This window comes from Arachis hypogaea, chromosome 4 (assembly GCF_003086295.3).
Source record: "Arachis hypogaea cultivar Tifrunner chromosome 4, arahy.Tifrunner.gnm2.J5K5, whole genome shotgun sequence".
Lineage (NCBI taxonomy): Eukaryota > Viridiplantae > Streptophyta > Magnoliopsida > Fabales > Fabaceae > Arachis > Arachis hypogaea.
In genome coordinates this window covers 5,087,865-5,113,161 of record NC_092039.1, presented here as the reverse complement: position 1 = coordinate 5,113,161, position 25,297 = coordinate 5,087,865, and the positions used below count along the sequence as shown (strand labels likewise).

The 25,297-nt window shown below is 33.2% G+C and overlaps 1 protein-coding gene across 1 annotated transcript; it reads left to right on the top strand.

Moving 5' to 3' along the window:
• The first annotated feature begins 4,422 nt into the window (after positions 1 to 4,422).
• LOC112795934 (aspartic proteinase A1) lies at positions 4,423 to 8,251 on the top strand. Its single transcript, XM_025838152.3, has 14 exons — positions 4,423 to 4,561; positions 4,900 to 5,284; positions 5,374 to 5,434; positions 5,656 to 5,750; positions 5,884 to 5,996; positions 6,086 to 6,254; positions 6,357 to 6,396; positions 6,522 to 6,586; positions 6,697 to 6,810; positions 6,922 to 6,986; positions 7,076 to 7,232; positions 7,322 to 7,441; positions 7,533 to 7,621; positions 7,711 to 8,251. Exons 2-14 carry the CDS (start codon positions 4,907 to 4,909, stop codon positions 7,793 to 7,795), a joined length of 1,551 nt encoding a protein of 516 aa, XP_025693937.1. The 5' UTR covers positions 4,423 to 4,561; positions 4,900 to 4,906; the 3' UTR covers positions 7,796 to 8,251.
• The last annotated feature ends 17,046 nt before the right edge of the window (positions 8,252 to 25,297 follow it).

The window sequence follows — 25,297 nt, the reverse complement described above, 5'->3', positions numbered from 1 at the left end:
CGTCGCGTTCACGTTAGTGGCCACACTTTTAAAATGAGATTGGACCAATCGTGGGAGGGTATTTAGGAAGACATGTTACCTTGGGGTGCATGCAAAGGGGGTCGCACCGTACCTCATCCACCGTACAAATGGGTCTTCATTGGCGCTTTCTTTTGACTCTATCCAAAACCAATATACAATAGGCCATTGGGCCAAGTGGGAAGGAAACGTTCAATTATTCATGTTCCTTGTGAATAAGGGGGCATAGAAACACACTCATTTTGGACAAGGCATACATGTAACGGATTGGATTTTAGTAAGTTTATGATGAAAATCATACTCAAATTTTTAATCCGATTTTATCCGTCGATTTTCGAATCAAATTGGGTACGTAGTGCCTTAGTGGGATCTATATTATGATTTACTTATTCCGAAGGGAAAAGAAAATACAAGTATTTATGGTGAATCGGCAAATTGTGCTACTATATTTTTTTATTAGATAAATATATCCTTTATCAACAAAAAAGATTGATGTATCTAGATAAATGTTTTGTTCAAATACATCTTTTAATGAACTTAAAAAGTAAATATGTTTTTCGAACCCCGCTTTGTGCATGCAGCAACCCATTGGCCAGCGGCAGACTCTTAAATGGAGCTCAGATCCGCGACGGATTAGTCCTTAACCTGTCGGGTTGGGGGATACCGTTTGGGTAAACAAAAAAAAATAGATATATATTTTTTACTTTACTTACATTAGATACTTAAATTTATTACATTTTAGTGATAAACTCAAAACTATATCAGTGCTCTTGGGCACAAATTAGATACATCCTTGCAATAAAATCATATAGCATCATTACAAGCATGCCCATGCCTTCAAAAATATTTTTTGGCCCCGGTCTATGCCATTTTTGGGGTCATGATCCTGGCCTATGCTTTAATTGTAATATAGTCATCTACTGGGCCAGCCCATATAAAAAGTCCAAAAACGAGGATGCTTTGGGCTTCACAGTCACATCTCAACATGCCTAAACTATTTAACAATGACATAGGTTAGAAAGCCTTTCATAACGTCAAAAAAAAGCCTTTCACTGTACCAAAGAACAAATAGGGCCTATACATGTTTCTCTCCCACCCCAACCCACAAAAAGAAAAACTATAGTTAATTATTATTTAAATGAAATATTTTATCACTATTTTTTAATATCTAATTTCAAACCTGAGGATGACGCAATTTTGTTTCAATTATTACTAATTATAATAGCAAAAATTAAGATTTTACGTAAAATCAAAAGAAAAATAATAAAACATATAGAACATAAAATTATAATACGATTCAAATCGTAAAATTATTTTTTTTGAAGAAATTAATTAACTTATTAAAAAGCGTACAAAAAAATTAAATAATTAAATTGAAAGTTTAGCTACTGCATGTGATAATCATAAATGATTTTGGGGCTCCTACTCATCCAAAATATTATCATACGATGAGAAAACGTGAGTTTGGTGTAAGTGCTACCACATTTGAAGGAAAAAATGGAAAAGGCATTGTAGATAGACATATACTGATTGGGTTTATGTGATTAATTCAATGAAGCTTTTCGGTATATAATGATAAAAATAGGCATCAATATGGTCGAAGACTTATTGAGATACATCTATCCCTTTTTGATGCCCATACGCTTGAGCAAATACTAATAATAATAATAATAATAATAATAATAATAATAATAATAATAATAATATCCACGGTGGTTTTGATTGGATTTTTATGGAAAATAAGGGTGGAATAAAGCATGCCATCAATGCTATGTTTTGTTTGATCATCCATGTTCTATTATATTTAGCGGCAACTACCAAATCATATGTATTGATTGAGTTTGCATTGCTTACTTCAGTTACTTGCACTTGCATAGCACTCCTCACTAGGGCTACCCTCTTTCCTTTTCTATCCAAATCCAGTTTATCTTTACATACATATATATGTTGTGACTTGTGACATTGCCTTTGCTTCTGGACAATGTCTTCCTCCATCCCCCTTCTACACTCCAAGCTTCTTATTTATTTATTTAAAATAATTTGCTTTTGTTTTCCCTTGTTGCCCACTCCTTTTTCTTCAAGCTCCCTTCTACACTTCTACACTTCTACACTTCTACTAGTATATATCCATATGGTTACTAATTACTACATACCCATATAATTTGGAACTTTATAATTTATTCTTATCTTGGTATAATCTTCTAATAAAAGTTATTACCGTCAAAGAAGTATATACTAAAATTCTGGAAAAGAAAAGAACATGATCAGATTCAACACGTTTATATTTTTACAAAGTTTAATTACTTTAATTTGTTAGTCCATATAGTTTTACCAAATTTTTAATCAAATCTTTATAATTTAAAAGTAGTTAAACTTTTATATATTAGATATTTTTTAAATTAGCTCCTTATTAGTATTAGTCATCTTTAAAAAATGCATAATTATATAATATTATATTTGCTTATATAATATTACAAAATTATCCTATATCAAACATAAAAACAAATATGCTAATAATATTTTGTATCGTTTAACAAAGACGTTTAATAGTAGAGACTTAATTAAAAATTTTTTATCTAGCTAATTAGACTAAAGAATAATTATAAACTTTTAAATAAAATAACTTAATTAAAAGTTTGGTGAAATTATAAAACTCAATAAAATAATTAAATATTATTTTAAAAACAAATCAATAATATTTGGTTAACATAAAAAAGTAGCGTGGTGCTTGCATGCATATACTTTTCTTATTAGTTTTATAATATGTTGTTACTTAGCTTGTTAGGACAAAACTTGTAGATAGACTTAATGATTGAACTATTTTTCACTATGATAGTGGTCATAGTATTTAAAGTGTTTATTAATATAACTACAAAATTATCTAAAAAATAACATTAAAACAATATATTATTAATTGAGGATAAAATAATATTTTAACAAAACTTATGCCTTTTGATTATATATAGAGCCCCCTTTTAAATCTACATCACGCTGAATCATGTTTGACATTATCACGCAAATATTTATCCTCCTTTTTTTTCTTCTTATGGAATATTTTTTCATTTATGAATTATCAGTTACTAACATTACTTATCATTATCATCATTAACCATTAATCATCATCATATATAACGTGTATATAGTTAAAGAAATGACGTTGAACATGTCTTTCTCTAATACTATGTTTGTTTGAAGAGAAAATAGAAGAAAAAAAGAGAGAGAAAAGAAAAGAGGAAAAAAAATGATCATTTTTCATTGTTTAGTTAGGAAGAAAAATTGGAGAAAAAAAAAAAGGGGTGAAAAAAAACTGGTAGGACCCACCAATTTTTTTTCTCTCCAATATTAAAAAGAAAAAGAAAGAAAAACTTATTTTCTTTTACAACTTCCAATATTACCCCTTTACTTTTTTCAATGTATTTTATAATACAAGGATAAAGTTGTCTTTTTATAACATTTTTTTCCTTCTTATTTTTCTTTCATCCAAACATATCTAAGAAAAATAAAAATCCACTCAATTTCTTTCCTTTCTATTTCTTTCCTTTCCATTTCTTTCCTTCCAACCAAACATAGCCTAAGTGATTCGATGGGGTGAATGCAAAATTTTAAAATTAAATGCTGAAGTTGGCGTATGTCGTGTCGTGCAGGTGTATTTATGTGAATTTAATAATTAAAAATTATTATATAATAATTTAATATAATATGTTAAATTATTTATATAAAATTAATTATTAAATTAAATATATATAAAATTTGTATTAAAATATAAAATATATTAAAAATAAATAAAATAATGAATATATAATAATTAATTTAATAACTAATTTTTTATATCAACATAATATTTTATATTCGTTTAGATTGGAATAATAAATAAATAAAATAAAAATTAAATTGAGTTGGATTGAATTTGAAATAATAACTCAAAAGGGATTAAATTTATCACATTACATGCTAGTAGATAACTGAGTAACAATATATATAAAAACACGTTACACTACATATGATATGATACCATATTGTCAGTTAACCATATAAATCATACATATGAAAAACAAAACTAAATATATCTAAGTTTCTAAATTAGAACACAAACCCAAAAGATGTCAAATGTTTATACACAATAAAATGAAATAAAAAGTAAAATGGCAAGTACAGAATAGATATAAATCAATAAATAAATAGAAATGGTGAATGGTTATTTACTTAAAAAGGAAAAAAAAAAAGAAGTATGAGGTGTGAAGGAAAGAAAGAAAGGGGGTGGCGAGTAGATTCACATTCGACTTTAAGGGCACGTAAGTCGCAAACGAAATTCAGTTATAGATCCCCAACGCGTCACGCCAAAACTCTACCGTTCCCTTTGCGATCAACGGCCCTGATTCACTCAATAAAGTGTAACGGTTGAGATTATTAGCTGACCTGAGCTGGCCCCACTCCTCACACGAACTGTGCCACCCCAACCTCACTTCCTTTTTCTCTTCTTTAAATACTTCATCCGCTCTTGCTCTTCATTCATTCGTTCATTCCTTTCTTCCTCTCTTCATTGGTACGTAACTCCTTCGTTATTCTCCTTTTTGCGTTCTTACATTATTGCAGTTATATTCATTCTTATCGCTCTGGAATCAATTATGTTGATTTTATATTAACACACATTTGTTAGTTCTGTTTCCCATTGCATGCATCGTTATTATTGTATTTGCTAGTTTTGGGGGTTTATGCTGCTGATTTAATCAATGTTAGTAGTAAATAGCAAACATGCGCGTATGACAATAAGTTAGGAACTCACGACATGCGTTACATTGTTGATAGAGTTATGTATGAATGAATAAATTAATTGTACTATTCCATTGTTGATCGAATTTTCTGAACTTGGATCATGAATAGGGTTGAAATGGGAAACAACTCCAATATGGTTATGCTGGGTTTGGTTCTGTCAACCCTGTTGTTTTCTCTGGTTTCCTCTGCCGCCGGTGGTGAGGGGCTGCATAGGATTGGGCTCAAAAAGTTCAATAAGCTGGATGGCCATGACCGCTTGGCTGCACGCCTTGGCTTCACAGATGTTGAGTCCATCAGGTCCACTATTAAGAAGATGATACTCCAATACTACCTTGGAGCTCCCGGGGACGCCGATATTGTTGCGTTGAAGAATTACTTGGATGCTCAATACTATGGTGAAATAAGCATTGGTACCCCTCCCCAGAAGTTCACTGTTATTTTTGATACTGGTAGCTCTAATATGTGGGTTCCATCATCTAAATGTTACTTCTCGGTGAGGTTTCTTATATGCTTACCATGTTATCTTATCATTGTTTCCCCGTTATTCTGGTTTGTTCATAGACATTTCCAATTATTGTGCAGGTTGCTTGCTACCTACATAACAAGTATAAGTCTAGCGAATCAAGTACATATAAGGAAAATGGTTTGTTACTTTGCTCTGATTGAGATTTGAAGTTTCTTTATGATAAATTCCATGATTTATGTTGCTTCATGATTTTTTTGAGTTGTTTGGGGGCCTTTCTTACTTTGTCTGCACTTTACTTGATCAATACAAACAATTGAACGTTGATGGAGACTGCACATACACTAAGATGGTGTCCTTTCATTTTTCCTTTATAATTTACCTTTCTATATATTATTTAGGGACTTCTGCTGCTATTCAATATGGTACTGGATCAATTTCTGGATTCTTTAGCTATGATGATGTCAAAGTTGGTGTCATAACTGTAAAGAACCAGGTAAAATTGATTGTCAATCCCTTTTTATTTAATCTTTTCCTTCACCTCAAAGGATGAGGGTGTCAGTTAAATTGGCTTCTTTCATAATATATTGATAAATCAATTGACATAAATCATGTTTTGGTCCTATTAGGAATTCATTGAAGCAACTAAAGAGCCTGGAGTTACATTTGTAGCAGCTAAATTTGATGGTTTGGTTGGACTTGGATTCCAAGAGATAGCAGTTGGAAAAGCTGTTCCACTGTGGTATCTGTCCACATCTAAACTTTTAATTGAATATTTTGCTAACATTTTTGTTTAATCTCTGTCATTTATGAGGCACTTTCTTGTCACAGGTACAATATGATTGAGCAGGGTCTTGTTAAGGATCCAGTATTTTCATTTTGGCTCAATCGTAATCCAAATGACGCTCAGGGTGGCGAGATTGTGTTTGGTGGTGTTGATCCTTCTCACTTTAAAGGTGAACATACATATGTGCCAGTGACAAAAAAGGGATATTGGCAGGTTAGTTATTTAAAACATTTGTTTATTATACTTATATGCTGCATATGTTATTTTTCTATTGCTCTTTGTTATATAATTATTTATTGAAAATTTTCTGTACAGTTTGACATGGGAGATGTTCTCATTGGTAGCAAACCCACTGGTATGTATAGACAACAACATATTAGAGCAAAATTCCCGATAATTTTTTTGATAGCTTGAACGTGATAGAATTTTCATGGTTTGTTCATTGGTGCTTACCCTGTCATATTGTTATTTGTTACCCAGGATATTGTGCAAAGGGCTGCTCAGCAATTGCAGACTCGGGGACTTCTTTGTTGGCTGGTCCAACGGTATGATACAACACCTTTTGCTATGATTCCATAAGGAGCAAAGAATAATACATATTTTTTTGCCAAATGAAAAAGCTTCTACAAATTGAAAATTGTTCTTGTTCTTGTAGGCTATAATCACACAAATAAATCAAGCAATTGGAGGATCTGGAGTTGTAAGCCAACAATGCAAATCTGTCGTTGAACACTACGGACAAACAATATTGAACTTACTCTTGGTTGAAGTAAGTTCTTAATTCATTCTTGGTGAATTTGTTTCTCATGGTCATGGCCCATGAATGATTTAGTCGTTTTTAGAATGATTTATTTTTAATGGTTTTCACTTGAACCTGTAGGCAAATCCAAGGAAGATATGCTCTCAAATTGGACTATGCACCTTTGATGGAAGTCATGGTGTTAGGTTAGGAGTGCAAATATGTCAAACCTTTGATTTTTCTTATCTAATTTGAAAGCTTAAATTATTATGTTTAATATCTTACATACTTTCAGTATGGGGATTGAGAGCGTGGTTGACAGGAAAGAAAGAGAATTGTCTGGTGGATACGGGGATGCTACTTGTTCTGCATGTGAGATGGCTGTTGTTTGGATGCAGAACCAACTGAGTCAGAATCAGACACAAGATAAGATCATAGACTATGTCAATCAGGTGAGATAGTCTTTAAATTTTAGCTACTATGTAAATATGCCGCTTTCTCCTCTTCATTCTGGCCTTACTCATGAATGATGATATTGCAGCTTTGTGAGAAATTGCCTAGCCCAATGGGCCAATCATCTGTTGACTGTGAAAAGATCTCTTCAATGCCTGTTGTCTCCTTCACTATTGGTGGAAAAACTTTTGACCTTTCCCCACAGGATGTATAGTGTCCTCAAACCTTGATCATCTGCATTTTCAGTTTTTCACTATTGTTCTGTTTTTCTGAACCACTCTTGCAATTGTTATCTTCAGTACATACTCAAGGTGGGTGAAGGTCCTCAAGCCCAATGCATCAGTGGCTTTACTGCTTTGGATGTTTCTCCTCCACGTGGCCCTCTCTGGTACCACATTGAATTTCTTTTGATTCTGATTCATTTGATTTGATTCCTACGATTGGATTGTTACTTAATGAAATCTCTTGATAATGCAGGATCCTTGGAGATGTCTTCATGGGACGCTATCACACAGTCTTTGATTATGGAAAAAGTAGAGTTGGGTTTGCCCATGCTGCGTAGAGAATCTTCTTGTGTATGTATTGCATAATGGAAATTCATTGGAGGCCATTATTGCTAGTATCTTCTTTTTCGTAATGAACCTAGATTGTACCTTGCATATATATATATAAAAAATATATATTAGTCACACCCCTTTGATTGATTAGGATATAACAGAGAATCCTTGGGGCTGTGACCATAGTTGGCGCACCAGGCTTTTATTTATATGCAATATGATTGCTGGGGTTAAGGATGTAGATATGGCTATTGTGATTCCTTATTTTATTCCTTGTTTTAGTTTCGATCACAATATGCATATGTCATGTGTCAGATGAGATGCTTCAAACTATGCATATGGGAAATGCACGGAGTGTCCATCTAATATGTCAATGAGTGCTTAGATCAATTGTTACGAATAGTTTGTTTTTCTTTTAGGACATCTATCATACATAAATAAGAATCTGGATTTTCATTTTTTATGAGGGTTCCTATGTTACTGGTAGAATGACCCGTATAAAGAACAGTAATTATAAATCTAAGCATTAAAATATATGAAAGAGTATGTTACGAAAAAAAAAAAGTATCTAGTACTATTTGTAGCATTCATATCTTAATATTTAATTATCTAAATATGCTAAAAAAATAATAAGTTCACAAAAAAGAGAAAAATATTAAATAATCAGTAATTTTTTCTCACATTTATTTTGCATTTAGATTAATATTAACTAATTTTTAAATTTTTAACCTAAAATTGTTAGTCTCTTAATATTTTTTAACAAAAAATAAATTCAATTGTGATACATTGTTAATATAAAAGTATAGCAACACATCAGCAAAAATAAATACTTTTTATATTAACAGTATAAATAGTCATCTAAAAAAATTTAAACTCATAATTAGATGATTCTGTAAAATATCAACATCAAAATTAAATTTATAAAAAAAATACATCTATTAAATTAAGAAGTTACCATACCCCTTTATTTTTGGACGAAAGAAGTTATCTTACCTAAGGTCCTACCAAATTTTCAGTCGAATTCAGTAACTTATCTAATATTACAAACTGGCCCAAAAGGATCACTGAAATAAGCCCCATATGTGCAACTAGGAAGGCCCACATCAAATCGATCAGGCTTAAATGTAGACCTCATTGAGTTTCAAACTCAAATCCCTCTATGCTCTTAAAAGTATCAGTACTATTTCCAGGTCCAAGAAAAAAAGGGTATAAGTACTCTGTAACGCTGCTTTTGTTTTCCTAGATGAAGATCTTTGTGGGGCCTCTTTACCCCACCTGGTGAATGTAATTAAACATTGGGCCTATGGTCCCCAGCTTACTAAAAAAAGAAAAAAGAGAAAGAACTATGAACACTTAACGAAGAGCCTTGTTAATCACCTGACTAATAGTTTTGTATCTAACTTGTAGTCAAAAAGAAAAAAAATAAAAAATAAACTATCAAATGTGTTCTCCCTTCATTTTATAAAAGAAGAATAGAAAATTATTGAATTTGCAGGGGAATTTGAATTTCTAATAGATACAAAATAATATGAAATTGAGCATTATCCATAATAATACATTAACTATAACAAAGTTAATATGAAAAAATATCATGTGATTGCTTTATATAATATGATGTGAATTAATTTTTCTTTTTATTTTTTCAATGATGTTTCAATTACAATGCTACAGAAATATATATAATATCATCTATACTATAATTTCAATGAACAAGAATAAAATCATCCTATGAAAACTCCCTACAAATTCTCTCCTATTAAAACTCCTTGCAAACCTTATTTTACTCCCTAAGTTTGCTCTTAGCCTTCTTGTATTCTCACAATTCTCCACCTTGGTCACAATTTGAAAAACTCACTCAAATTTTGAAACGAACAAATTGTAGTAGTCGTATCCGATTGCATCATCTTAACAATGACTGCCTACGTGTCCTTTACCAGGATCAAATGAAACATATTTCTTTTATTTGGCTTGTAATACTTAATATGGAATAATGTTGAGAAAATTCAAGCAATGTTGAAATTTGTTTCTCGACACTACTTTAGTCAATATGTCTGCTGGGTTTTTGTTTGTGTGTACCTTCACGAGAGAAATGTCACATTTCTCTATAACATCACACACAAAGTGATACCTAACATCAATATGCTTGGTACGAGCATGATGAACCTGATTTTTAGCCAAATGAATTGTACTTTGACTATCACAACTAAGATTCACACAATCTTGCTTAAAATCCAAATCATCTAGAAGACCCCTTAACCACAAGCCTCCTTCACTCCTTCTGCTACTACCATGTACTCAGCTTCTGTAATAGATAGTGCCACTGTAACTTGTAACATCAATCGCCAACTAACCAGAGCATCATATATTTTATATACATAACTAGTTGTAGATCATCATCTGTCTAGAGCACCAGCATAATCTGAATTAACAAAATCGCTAATTTGATATGATGATTTGCCATAAACCTGCTAACAAGACTGACTGCCTGTGAAATGTCTGGGCGTGTGCATACCATAGCGTACATTAGGGTGCCTACAACACTTGCGTAAGGTACATTGTCCATGTAAGCGTTATCTTCTGCTGTTGTAGGAGATTGTTTACCTGAGAGCTTGAAATGTGGAGCCAATGGAGTCACCACTGGCTTAGCATTTTTCATCCCAAACCTTTTGATAACCCGTTCAATGTAGCTTTTTGGCTCAGGAACAATTTTCGACTTGATCTATCTCTTCTAATTTCTATGCCTAAAAGTTTCCTCGCAACACCCAAATCTTTTGTTTCAACTCTTCACCAAGTTAAAATTTTAACCTATCTATCTCCACTTTGCTCTTAGAAGCAATGAGCATATCATCCATATACAATAAAAGATAGATATAATCACCTCCAAGAAGCTTACGAATGTATACACAACAATCATAGTTTTGTTGTGTACACAACAATCAATCATAGTTACTTCTAAAAAAACTTTGTTTTAAAATAAAGAAATCAAATCCCTTGTACCACTGCTGAGGAGATTGTTTCAATCCATAAAGTGAAATTTTCAAGCGACAAACCTGACCTTTTTTACCCTCAACCTTGAAATCCTCAACTTGATACATGTAAATTTCTTCTTTTAAATCACTGTGTAAGAACGCTGTCTTCACATCTAATTATTCTAACTCAAAACTGCCCATGAACTACAAGACTTAAAAGCATCTGAATGGAAGTGTGTTTCACCACAAGAGAAAATATCTCATTATAATCAACTCCTTCTTTCTGTGCGAATCCCTTGGCCACTAACTTAGCCTTGAATCTTGTACCATCCGATTTAGTAGGATCTTCTTTTTTTTTATACACCCACTTACAACCAATAGCAGTCTTTCTCATGGGCAATGTGATTACCTCCTATGTCTTGTTTTTATGAAAAGACTGCATCTCTTATTCCATAGCAACCAACCAGCTCTCACTATCGTTATCCTTAATAGCTTGTTTAAAGGTGATTGGCTCATCATCCTCCATCGAGAGTGTATACTCTACCAAATTTAATTGTCCATAATACCTCAGAGGCTTGTCTAACCCAAGCTTTTGTACGAGTTTGTAATTTCTCTTTGGCCTAGTAGATGCCAAAGAATTCTGCTGTTGCTGTTGTAGTATGATGCATGAGAATCTTTTCCATCTTTTCCTAGTGAATTCGCATTCAAATTGTTAAGTTTAATCAAGATTTAAATATCTTTTAGCCACTATGAATGCTACTTTGAGTTGTGTGTAATTCTGTTTATTTCAGGTAGCATTCGGATGGATTTGATGGAGTTTCTGTAGAAGAAGAGGAAGAAAGTAAATGATGTTGTCAACCCTGACCTCCTTACACTCAAACAAGAATAACTTGAGCTATAGAGATCCAATTGACGTGATTCTAGGGTCAATGGAAAGCCAACCTCCAGAGCTTTCCAATGATATATAAGAGTCTGCACCTTTCATATAAAATTACTGCCTTAGTGGCGCCAAACTTAAGAAATCCCAAGTTTGGAGCCATGATCATCACAACGTCTTCCTTGCTTGCTACCTTGGTGAAGCCAAACTTGAGATATCTTAAGTTTGGCGCCAACTAAAGGGGATTTGAAGAACGCATGCTGGCTTACTGAAGCCAAACTTGAGGCGCCAGCAAGGAAAATTGAAGAATGCATCACGGGCTTAATGAAGCCAAACTTGAGAAACCTCAAGTTTGGCGCCAACCAAGAATGATTGAAGAATGCATTATGGATCAATTGAAGCCAAACTTGAGGTTACTCAAGTTTGGCGCCAAATAAAGAAACTCCAAGGATTGTATATGGCCTCAATGAAGCCAAACTTGGAGGATCCAAGTTTGGTGCCACCCTTTGCAAATCAAGTGGTCCCCATTCGTCATTCTAGGCTTGCACGAGATGTATCAAATTAATTTTGATTAAACTTTATTTTATTTTTAAAATAGGAAAAGATATTATTTAGTTTTAGGAAATATAATTTACATTAGTTAGGATTAAATATAAAAGGGAACAGTTTTAGCCCTTCGGGCTCATCTCTTCTCTGATCTCTTACCTCATTCCGCACTTTACAGTTTTTTTTGAATCCTAGTTTTCTCTCGGAACCATGAGCAACTAAACCTCCACTATTAAGGTTAGGAGCTCTATCTATTGTATGGATTGATAATTTTATTTTTCTATTTTAATTCATGTACTGATTTCTATTTCAAGAATTATTTTCGTTCTTTATCTTATGAATTTGGGTGAAACAGAAGTATGACCCTTGTTCTAATTGCGTTCTTGTATAACTTGGAAAAGCTCTTTACTTGAACAATAGCTTGAAAATAATTTCTCCTAAATTTCTAATTATCTGGACTTAACGGGATACGTGACATATAATCCTCTTATATTTGGGTAATTAAGGTTTCTGTGGCATATAAACTAGAATTGAACTTCACCCTCTAATTGGAATTAAGTGACCAAGGAATTGGCGGTTGATGAAGGTTAGAGGATACTAAAAAGGTCTAAAGAATTAGGGTTTAGTCACATATAGTTTGCCATAAATTGAATCTTGTATGATTAAAATAGTTGATAAGAAAAGTCAATCCGAAAGATAGATATCCCTGAAACCTTAACTATTTTCTCCCATATTATTCTCACTAGTTTACTGCTTGCTTTATTGATTCTCTAAATTACTGTTTGATGCATGAAATCCCAAAACATCATTTTCTGTTTGTCTAACTAATTGAATCATTTAATTATTGTTGCTTGATCCATCAATCCTCGTGGGATCGACCCTCACTCACCTGAGGTATTACTTGGTACGACCCGATGCACTTGTGATTTAGTTTGTGGTTATAAATTTCGCACCAAGTTTTTGGCATCGATGCTGAGGATTGACTGTGATTGACAACTACTGGTTGTTTGATTTCTTAGATTAGGCGTTTTTGCTTTAATTTCATTTAACTTATTTTTCTAATATATATATATATATATATATATATATATATATATATATATATATATATATATATTGATTTATTTTATTTAAATTTTTTTCGCTTAATTTCTGAAATTAAGTTTGATGTCTCCTTAGTTGTTTTATTCTTCCTAGTTATTTGACTTATTGAGTTTGAATTTTATACTCCTTTTTGTTTATTAGTTATTTTATTTATTTTTTAATTATTCAGTTTATTTTCTTTTTTTATTTTTTATTTATTTTTGTTTTTTTATATTTTATTTTTTTATTTTTTTATTTTTCTTTATGTTCTTTCTTCTTTACTTGCTTGTTTACCACATGGTGCGTTTAATTCAGTTTGGTATTTTGTGCTAAGAAAAAAATAATGGAGAGAGATCACATGGGTTACTACTCACACCTAAGGAGTGATTCATATTATTATGGATGGAGAAACTACCCGAATTTTGGTTGGCAAAGTCAAAACCAAAGGAATTTCAGTGCTCCATGTTCTAACTATCAAGAACTATCATTTCCATATACATACCAAGAACCATTCTCCTCTTTTTATTCATATCAAGAGCCACCATCTCCTTATTCATATGAAGAATCATCTTCTTTTTACTCATATCAAGAGCCACAATCTCCTTATTCATATCAAGAACGATCAGCTCTTGAACTTCTCATGAAAGAATACATACATGATATAAGGATGAGTGTAAAAAATATTGAGAAATATGTTGAGTTGATTATCAAGCCCCAGGAAGAGGAACAAACAAATTTCTTCCCAAGAGATACAATGCAAGATCCTATAGAAAAAGGTGAGGAAATCAATCAAAGGAGTTCATACTCCAATGAAATAGATAACTCTCCACCCCCACACATGGAAGAAGAGAAAGATACACAAACAAAGAAGGAAGATGCACAAACAAAGGAGGTTGTAAGAGATGAAAACAATTATGGGAATCTACACTCCAATGAAGCAGAGAGTGGCATAGAGGGTGAGTTTATTGAACCACCAATTCAAGAAGTTCTTGATGAAGGGTACACTCCAACCATCACACAACACCCAAATTTTGAAATCAAAGAAGTGAAGGCAATAAAGGAAAGCACAAAAAAGGGGATTGTGACCAAGAAACAAAAGACAATATCCATGCAAAAGAGAAGGTCAACAAAAAGCAATCCAACCTCTATCCCCAACAAGCAAGGTGAATCAAACTAATAACAATAAAATAAAGCTTGTTAGGAGAAATTCAAGTCCAAGGGCACTCATTTTCACCTCTCCCCCCTTGAAGACATTTCTTTTAACCAACTGGAAAAAGAGGAAGAAAATTCAACAATCAAGTGTCAAGCTAGTGACATTAAAAGATTGCTTTCTTAGCTCTTTCATCAAGTTTATTGTCTTTGACATTATAATAAGCCGTGCATCCAAAGACTCTGAGTTTCTCGTAATCTGCATGTTCTCCTTACCACACCTTATAAGGTGTTTCTCCATCTAAAAAAGAATGTGAAGATTGATTCACTATGTAGCACACTGTAGCAACTGACTCAGCCCACCATTCTCTGCCTATCCCAGAATTAGAGTGCATACACCTTGCCTTCTCTCAAGTAGTGTACGATTTAGTCTTTTTGCAACTCCATTCTGTTGTGGTGTGTCTCTAATGCTGTGTTTGTTTCTAAGAAGAAGACAAGACAATGCACTGAGAACAAGACATAAAGGATAGAGACACAAAATTTTGTGTTCTTGTATTCTGTTTGGTGATAAACTAAAACAAATTATGAAAATTCAATTTATTCTCATTTTTTTGTTTACAAAATTTTAGAAGCAAAATATAATAATAAAAAAATATAATTGTAAAAAGTTAACAAGAATAATGAAAAAAAAAAGTTATGTCATTTGTTATTGTCTCTCTGTCCTTCCTGTCAGGATGGACACAAAATACACTAATTCAGTGTCCTTGGACACAATGTCTCTGTCCATGTCTCATCTGTCAAACACAATTTTGTGTCTCCGTGTTCCTAGTTTAGTGTCCTATCCCTGAAAATAAACGCAGCCTAATTGTCCAGTGTCTCACAATCACTTCCTGATCACAAAACTCCTTGAAAGCTCTATCCATATACTCTGCGTCATTATCAAATTGCAGATTTTTTAGCTTCCCACATGTTCTATTTTCAACCATTGCTCTCCACCGCTTAATAGTGTCGAATACCTCATTCTTATGCTTGAGGAAGTAAACCCAAGCATACCTTGAATAATCATTAACAAACGTAACAAAGTACCTAGAACCACCCTTGGAAGTAACTTTAGCCGGACCCCAAATATCAATATGCACGTAGTCTAACAACCCTCTGCTTTTATGTTTGCTTGTAGAAAATTTCACCCTGTGTGCCTTTTCATATACAGAGTGTTCACAAAACTCAATTTGTGGTTTCTTCATATTTTTCAACAAACCTTTTTCACTAAGCAATGAGAGACCCTTTTCCGGCATATGCTCAAGCCACATGTGTCAAATTCTCATGCAGTCTGTTTGGTCTTTACTTCCACTGATTCCAACTGCTAGCTTAACTGTAACAGTTGTACCCAAAAGAGGATAGAGATTACCATGACTAACCCCCTTCATCATTACTAAAGAACCCGAACAACTTTTAAAATCCCATTTTTAGCAACAATTTTTGCAACCACTTTTCTCTAACAAACTTATAGAGATCAGATATTTTCGCAAGTCAGGAATATGCTTCACATTCTTCAATGTTCTTACAACTCCATCATGCATCTTGATTCTTAAAGTACCTACCCCTACAGTTTTGCAAGCATGATTGTTGTCCATCAAAACTGTGCCGCCATTAGTGCTTTGATAGGTAGTAGACCACTTCCTATTTGGACATATATGGTGAGAAGCTCCAGATAGGGGTGTACATGGCCCGACTCGGCTCGAAGATCCGGCCCTATAAACCCTGTAAAATTAGAAAATAATTGGTCAATAAATTAAATTTTAATAAGGAATATTAAAAATGTGAATCTAATATTAAAATAAGATAGAACTCGTTAAAACGAGAATTTCGACACTAATTTTAAAAGATTTGGGCCAAACGAGCCGAATTGGGCAAACTGGACCCATAATGGGCCCAAGGCCCAACTCACTCAGCCCAAACATACTTAAGGAAGCTCTCCTTCCTTCCTCCTTCAGCATGCACGCTGAAAACAATTAGAAAGAAGGGAAGAACACTCTCAATAACCATACCCTCACTCAAATCTTTGATTCCACCTAACCTTTGACTCTACAAAGCCCGGTACCTTTCAAGGTGAGGAAAATATAATCTCATCTCCTATTCTCTCTTCTTTAGTTTGGTAATACTAGGGTTTTGGGTGTTAAGATTTTGGTTAAATTGATGTTATAGAATCAAATTGAGTTGAGGAATGAGTGGACTTTGGTTCGATTGAGGCACATACAAGGTAAGGTTCATAAACCCTAGCCAATTTCGGTTATAGTATGTTAAATGTGAATTTTGAGTATGTATGGTGATGTATGTGAAATTAGGTGTATAAGTGTGTATGTTGGAGCTTGAATTGTGGGCATTTGGAGGCCTGGTGGTGATTGGAACTAAGACTTTGGTTGGTTTCTCAAGCTTAAGGGGCTGTGTGTGCGCGAATTGAGTGGCTGCCTTGGACCAAACATGGTGATCGGCCAAGGTATAGTTTAGGTTTCGCGCATTTAATATGTAATGCCCTGTGAAAACTTAGGCTAGATGACTATAGAATAAGCTGGAATGTTTGTTTACGCTAATGATAGTGGCTTTGATGAAAATTGATCAATTGTGATGACTTATTATGGATAATTGTATGTTGTTGAACGTTTGATGTTGGGTTATTGAGAGAAGAAAGTGAATTAAATTGTGAAGGTTGATTGCTGGAGTTGAAGCGTGATATTTATAAAGAAGTTTGACTTGATTAAGAAGGTTGAGGTAATGGTTAGAATTATGGATAATGGGTAATTGTTAGATGTAATTTCTGATTGAAGGTGATGAGTTAATAAGATTGTTGTTGTTGCTGAAATTCTGTTGATTGGTTGGTTTATTATTGTTAAAAGAAGCAGAATTTTAATGCTTTGAAGTGAGCTTGTATGATATAAATCATGGTGATTTCTGATAGGTACATGGAACTGAAGTTTTGGGATAGGGTTGTGATATAATTTAAGTAGATAAGGTGATGAATAAGAAGAATGGTGGATTAGTATAAGTTGGAAACCTAGAGGACTAAATTTGGTTAGTGAAATTGAGAAGTCTTGCTGCATACATTTCTAAACTGTTTGAACAACAACTTAAAATGAAAACTGGGAATAATATGGGCATGATTTTCAAACCAACCCATTTTCCTAACAAATTAATATAAGTCAATATTACCCCATAAAAATTTCATGGAATTTGGCCAAGTGGTTTGGAAGATATGATTTTTTGAAGCTTAGTGGTTGCTGCAAAATTTTCTGATTTTCTGGTTCTGCAGTACCAACTTCCAGACACTATAACTTTTGATTTAAATGGAATTTTGAGTTGCTTCTAAATGAATTTTGAATATCTATGAGTCTACTTTAATTGAGTACCAATTTCATGTCCATAGCTACTTTGTAGAGTTAGTTATGTCTCTTGGAACTTGGGCTGTTCGCATAAAATTTAGAACCAATTACTAGAAATAGGGCAGCAATTCCAATTGATATTTAATTAACCAAACGAAGTGCTATGAACCTGAAACTTGTTTTTCCTGAAACTTAGGGGTGTAAAGTGTATCCTCAAAAAAATTTAGGAGTAACTGATTAGAATTGAATTTATTATAGATTTTACAAAAACAGAGCTACTTGCTGTATTTTTTTTAATCTTCTTAAGTGCAGCAGCAAATTTTTATTGAATTTGTTATCAAATTCAATTCTAATCCAAAGGTGGTAAAACTTTGATTTAGATCCAAAGGGTATGTCCAAATTTGACTGTATGCATGAACGTAGGTAAGAAAGTGTGTAACTAATAGTTGGAGAAGATAGTATTTGATTTGATAAGATGAAGGAAGAGAGTAATGTAAGAAATTGAGACTTGATGATATTAATTAGTCAAGAATAATAAAAATGTATGATCAATGAGTTGAGTGAAGTAGAGAATGATGAGATTGAGGCATGAATTAATATCGAGAATGAAAATGATAATTATGAGAAATTATTGAATATATTGAGTTTGGGGCATTACCCCCATGTGAGCCGGGATTTTTTCCCACAGTTACTATTAAGCTTGGGGTGTTGTTTCCCCCATGTCAGCCTGGGATTCGTCCCAGGGATAACATTCAGCTCGGGGTATAGCCTTTCCCATGTCAGCTTGAGGCGTTGTCTCTTCTCCCCATGTCAGCTTGGGATTCGTCCCATGGATATTATTGAGCTTGGGGCATTCTTTCCCTATGCCAGCTTGGAGATTTTTTCCATGGTGTATTTTTGAGCTTGAGAACATGTCGGGATGACTACGTAACCGACAGTTGATATCAACAGTTATAGGACATGCATGCATCATGTGCATATTGTTTAAATTGCTTGCTTGTGAATTACTTGGGATTGCCTAATTGATTATAACATGCTAATTGTCATAATTGATATCTGTATTATCTGCATTCTACATGTGCTTGTTTTATCTGCTTATTTGTCTTTGTAATTACCGGAGATGGAGAAAAGGCGGAGAGATCGGGAATTTTAGTTAAGTTTCAGTTAGATTTAAGAAATTGACTTAGTTTAGAAAGCCTTAGAGAACCACCCTGATTTAAGGTTTCTATTTAGTTCTTTAAGTTTTATAATATGAGTGTCGGCGTTCTAGGACTACCTCTGGTATTCTCAAGACCTTATATATTATATGTGTGACACCTTTACCATGCTGAGAACCTCCGATTCTCATCCCATACTGTGTTGTTGTTTTCAGATGCAGGTCGAGAGGCTCCTCGCTAGGTGTCTGGATTCCTGAAGCAGAGTAGTTCATGGGATATTTTGGTTTGACAACTTATGTATATATGTACTTAGTTACTTAGCTTTCTCTCCAAGAAACTTGATTATATTGTTCCTCATAGAGGTTACAGAAGAGTTCAGACTTTATTTCTGTATTTTGGGTATTTTGGGATACTTGTATATATATATAAATATTCTCCGGCCAGTCTTAGTTTCGCAGGCTGAGTCAAGAGCTAGTTCACTGTATTCTTGACTCTCTTTCTTCTGCTTATTTATATCTACAACCTTTAGGTTTCTTAATACGCAAGTAATTCCGTTTTCCTTTTTATTTTGCAACTTTTGTTTTACCCGTTTTTTCAAAACTCCTAGTTAAGTATCTTTTTTCCTATTATTATATATATTTTTATGATTAAAGGTCGTAATACCCTGCTATCACAGTCTTATGACTTAAGCATAAGATTAAGTAAGGTAGGGTATTATAGGCCCGGCCTCGAATATTTTAGGGCTAATTTGGTGTGATTTTACCAGGTCTTGAGCCGGATAAGGATCTAAAAAACAGACCCGGTCATTATTTTGGGTCGGATCCGACCCATATCTCGAGTCACCCAAACCCGAGCCGGTGGCCCGGTCATCATACATAATTAATATTTTGTGTTATTAGTGATGAATGATGGCTATTCTTATGTGGAATTTAAGTATTGTAAATCTTAATATTTTGTATTATTAGTCATTATAAGACTATAAGTTAATGTTTTATGTTTAAAATGCATAAGACTTTAGACTAATGCATAATATTGTGTTATTTTTATTGATTTAAATATTGGTGTTATTAGACAATATTAGTATATATTGATTGTAGTTATACTTTAATTTTAGAGAAGAGTTGGTTCTTGTTATATTTTTCTAAGTGAATTTTACTATGTCAAATAATGGATTGAGTCTTGAAAATTTGGATATTTTTACATGCTAGTTTACAAGAAGATATCAATGTAATGTAATGTTTACGGCTCGGTTTTTACCCAGTATAATCGTGGCCCAAAAGTGTTTAGGTTTTATCGGGTCTAGGGTCAGGTTCGGATCGAGTCTGGGTCACATCAAATCTGGTTTCACCCGACTCATGAACACCCATAACTCCAAAATCAAGCATCAACTTACCGAATATCTCGTAAGAATCATCTATTACATAATAACAATCTTCATCACCATTTGAGACGTAACTTGCTTCTTGTTTTCTTTTGAGTTGTCATTGTTCTGTTTCTTGGAATTTATCTTCGATTTGGATAATTTGCTTTAAAATGTTCAGACTCGCCACATTTAAAGTATGTTCTCTTCACGCAAGGTCTAGATTTTAGCCTAAACTTTCTATGCTTACCTTTTCCTCTTTCATTACTCCTCCTTCTAACGGCAAAACTCCTCCTTCTAACGGCAAACAATCCTTGTACTTGATTATTATACTCTCTTTCATTTGAAGAGGACATTACATTCGTAGCAACCTTACGTAGATCATCCATGGTCAGAGTGTCACGTACTAGCAGCAAAGTCTGCACCAAATTTTTATAGGACTTCGGTAATGAAAGTAATAATATGAGTGCCTGATCCTCATCTTTAATCTTCACATCTATATCCTTTAAGTTTGATATAATCCTATTAAACTTATTGATATATTCTCGAATTGAGGTGCCTTCCTCTGATCCATCTTGCATGTATACAATTTGGATTTTAAGTAGATCCCGTTAGTTTGAGTCTTTGTCATGAAATTACTCTCTAACTTTAACCAGACGCCTGCTACAGTTGCTTCTTCATTCACTAAGAAAGCAATATCCCTCTCAAGGCATAAGATTATCGCAGCTCGCGCTTCAAGATCTAATTCTTCCCAATCCCCATCCTTCATATCCTCTGACTTTTTCTCTTTTTCCGCCAATGCCTTGTGCAATTTCTGCGATATAAACAAAATTTTCATTTGCATCTTCCAACAGGAAAAATCATTTTTTTTCATTAAACTTCTCAATTTTATATTTGCCTAATTTGACATTTCCATTAGTAGAAGTCATTGTATTCAAACTTGAATTTTACCACTCAAATAATAAATAATATAATATTGACTCTTGATGCACTACCCAAAGTAATATAAAATTGAACACTACCCACAATAATGCACTAACTATAACAAAGTCAATATAAGAAAATATGATGTGATTATTTTATATAATATGATGTGAATTAATTTTCTTTCTTATTTTTTTGATGATGTTTCAATTACAATACTACAGAAATATATATAGTATCATATATGTTATAATTTCAATGAATAAAAATAAAATTCTCCTATAAAAATTTCTTATAAATTCTCTCTTATTAAAACTCCTTACAAATTTTATTTTATTTTCTAAATTTGTTCTTAGCCTTCCTGTATTCTTACAAAAAAAATTAACGAAAAAACTGTTAGTTATTTAATTTTTCTTTAATAAATATGCAATGAGTATAATTGGGTCTAGTGTAACGAACAGAAAATAATATTTATTTCTAAGAAAAAATAGTACAAATAGAAGATAAATATTGATATAAAGATGATTGAACTGTTGTATCTATTTTGCACCTAATTTAATTGCTGGGTTTAAGGAGCGTAGAAGTTCTCACATATACCCCTTCATCACATGCCTATAAACTTACGTAGTGTTAGGATTTGGTTGAATTAGTCCCACATTGTTCAGGATAGCAAATGGAGTGGGTGGCGTAGACTATAAATACGAGGCTAAGTTCTCCATTTGTTTTTGCACCAGTCGGAAACACTTTAAGCTTGTATCTGATTTTTCTTTTCCTCTATACTCTTTGATTAGAGAGTGTTGTGAGGTGTAGTTAGATATTTGCTTTGAGAAAGTGTGGGTGTACTGGGGTGCCGGTGTTAGAGAGAAAGAAGTCTATGTGTTGTAACAATTTTCACATAGTGATATTCTCTGGTTGTCATTTGACAATGGCCGTGGTTTTTTCTCCAATAATTGGAGTTTCCACGTTAAATTCTTGTGTTGTGATTGTGTCTATTTTATTTCTCTGTCAAAGGTATTTTCTCAAGGGGGAATAGTGTATTATTCCCAACAAGTGGTATCAGAGTTTCAGTTCGGTGGGATTTATTCTTAGTATGCTCTGTGGTTGCAGCCTAGTCTGACCTTCCACATCAGAAAAGAATTTTGTCCTGTGGCTTGAGGTTGATCTTTGGTTGCTGTTGTTGTTGCTGGAAGGCAGTGTGACACTATGAGAGTGCAGTTTGGAAAGGTTCTGGCTAAGGAAAGACCTGGTATTTAAGTGTGTCCATTGTGACCCACCTCTCTTTCCTGGAGACCTTCCTAGTACACGATCTACAGTTGAGTTATACTATTCCAGTATACGGTTGCAACAATGTCAGGATATTCAAGTGCTGTGAAGCTTGAAATAGAGAAATTTGATGGAAGAATCAATTTTGGCTTGTGGCAAATACAAGTCAAGGATGTGTTGATACAATCAGGTTTGCACAAGGCGTTGAAGACAAGAAGTATCCTCATGGTATTGCCGCACTGCCATGGATAAGGATAAGTTATGGCAATCGGGTCCACAATTGCACACGGGCATTAGTTGGCGTTGAGATGCAAGGTGTGTGGCGGAGTTAGGTCGATGACTGAAGAACTTCCAGGAAAAGCCAATTTGGAAGTTGCACCATGAATTTTCAGCAAGGTTTCAATCTGTACCAAGGCAAAATGCTTGGAGTGGTCTAATTCCAAGTGAGTATACTTTCATGGTGGAGTATGATAGTTCTCTGAACTATGATTGTCGGTATAGACAATAACAGCAAAGAATTTTCGGTGTTGACAATGGAAGCTGAAGATGTGTGACTATTTCAATCAAGGTGGAGATTGTTAGGATTTGGTTGAATTAGTCCCACATTACTTAGGATAGCAAATGGAGTGGGTGGCCTAGGCTATAAATATGAGGCTAAGTTCTCCATTTGTTTTTGCACCAGTCGGAAACACTTTAAGCTTGTATCTGATTTTTCTTTTCCTCTATACTCTTTGATTAGAGAGTGTTGTGAGGTGTAGTTAAATATTTGCTTTGAGAGAGTGTGGGTGTACTGGGGTGCCGGTGTTAGAGAGAAAGAAGTCTATGTGTTGTAACAATTTTCACATAGTGATATTCTCTGGTTGTCATTTGACAACGGCCGTGGTTTTTTTCTCCGGTAATTGGAGTTTCCACGTTAAATTCTCGTGTTGTGATTGTGTCTATTTTATTTCTCTGTCAAAGGTATTTTCTCAAGAGAGAATGGTGTATTATTCCCAACACATAGGATTGAAGCAACCTTGTGTTTGAATCCTTGTATTAAACTACTATTTCACTTTAACCTATGACAACAATAAAAAAATCTTGCAACTCACATTTAATTTTCTTTTGTTATCATATAAACTAGCCTTGACATAATTTTGTTCATCGTCTTCTTCAAGAATTTAAAGTAAGCATGTCTGTTGGGCTTAATACTATTCTGCTAAGACAACTTGCATTGATATTTTTCAACTTGTTCATTATCTCTTCTTCTCGAAAATTATCACTTGGAGTGACATTATTGATTGATGATGACTCATTAGCAGTTTTAAAGATGATGTTATCACTAAGCTCTTTTAATAAAACTCCTTCAGAAAATATCTCTTAAAACATATCATCAGGTAGAAAAAGTGTTGCATACAGTGGACATAACTGAAAAAATTTAGTAATACACTGTGGAATATAGGAGTCACTACCATCTAATAATGAATATTGATTATCTTCAAATAATTTTTCACTAACAGGTGGGATATTTAACTCAACTTCTTCTAATGAAAACATTTCACAAAATTCTTCGTATGACTTAGGAAGTAGTGGGAAATCATTTTCAGTATCTTCTTGATTCCCCATGCATTCCATTATTAAGAAAAAAATATAGCAAATTATGAGACATTTAATGTATTGTTAAAGAAAGAGGCAGAAAAAGAAAAGAAGACAAATAATTGTAAACTATGAAAGTAAAATTAAATATATACAGAGTATTGACTTATGAAAGATAAAAATAAATAAAGATAAAATAAAATAATAAAAGATAAAATTATAACGAAATATATTTATTTTGTTGGATTAAATTTATAACTCACACAATTTTTTTATTGTTATATATAAACTAAAGTAAAATAGTAGTTTAATACCCTATTCATTGGTCTTAGATAACTTGCTTCGTACAGCTTCTATTATCAGTATATAACTCCACCTCTAAATTGAGTATGTATTAAATCATTACAAAATTGTATTTACAAATAACGATACCTTAATTTGTGAGTAGAAGCAAATTATGACATGTCAGAGTTTTGGAGGTTGAGGAACATGCCGGCGGGTTGGAAAAATCTTAAAATATAATCACCTAGTTAGATCTAATTTGAGCCATATAATAGTGACGATAAGGTGACACGTATTGAATTGAGCTAGCATGTCACCAGCCACAACAAATTTATAGTTAAATTTGGGTCAATGTATCTGGCCAATGGCTATTCAGGTGTTTAGGTAGTGATGAGTAGAAGCCAGGTTTCCATTCTGGAAAAACTAAAAAAGAAATGTGAACGCTTTTTAATCAAATCTTAATTAAGAAAAAAAAGGGGGATTATGAAATGTGCACCGTACAGCATGCCGCAGCGTGATCCCCTGATCCAATGCATGCATCAAAGATGATTGGCTGGCGGCATGTGACTAATGCAATCTTCAATCATTGGCTTGCTTCAATTTCAAGCATCCAAACACGCCCTTAAGCGTGTTACCGTCACTAATACGCACGCAAAGCGTCAACGCCTACGTCCACACTTCCTCACCCTACTTTCAACACTTACACTTCACTCCAACATTTGTTTTCACTTTCTTTAATTTCTTATTCTTTTCCTCGTTTTAATTTATAAACTCGTTTGAAATAATATATATTATATATATTTTTTATAATTCAGATCAACTATTAAAATAAATAGAATATCGGTATTCTTAATACACTTAAAATTCTTTTATATATATAAAAAAATTTAAAGTATATTAAAAATACCAGTATTTCAGTTGTTTTAACTGTTAATTTTAATTAAT

What these genes read in the sequence shown, in the direction of transcription:
- LOC112795934 (XM_025838152.3), top strand. Translation starts at nt 4,907, where the DNA reads ATGGGAAACAACTCCAATATGGTTATGCTGGGTTTGGTTCTGTCAACC. An exon ending in AAGTACATATAAGGAAAATG is followed by an intron (nt 5,435 to 5,655) that starts GTTTGTTACTTT and finishes TATATTATTTAG; the next exon opens with GGACTTCTGCTGCTATTCAA. An exon ending in GGAAAAGCTGTTCCACTGTG is followed by an intron (nt 5,997 to 6,085) that starts GTATCTGTCCAC and finishes TTCTTGTCACAG; the next exon opens with GTACAATATGATTGAGCAGG.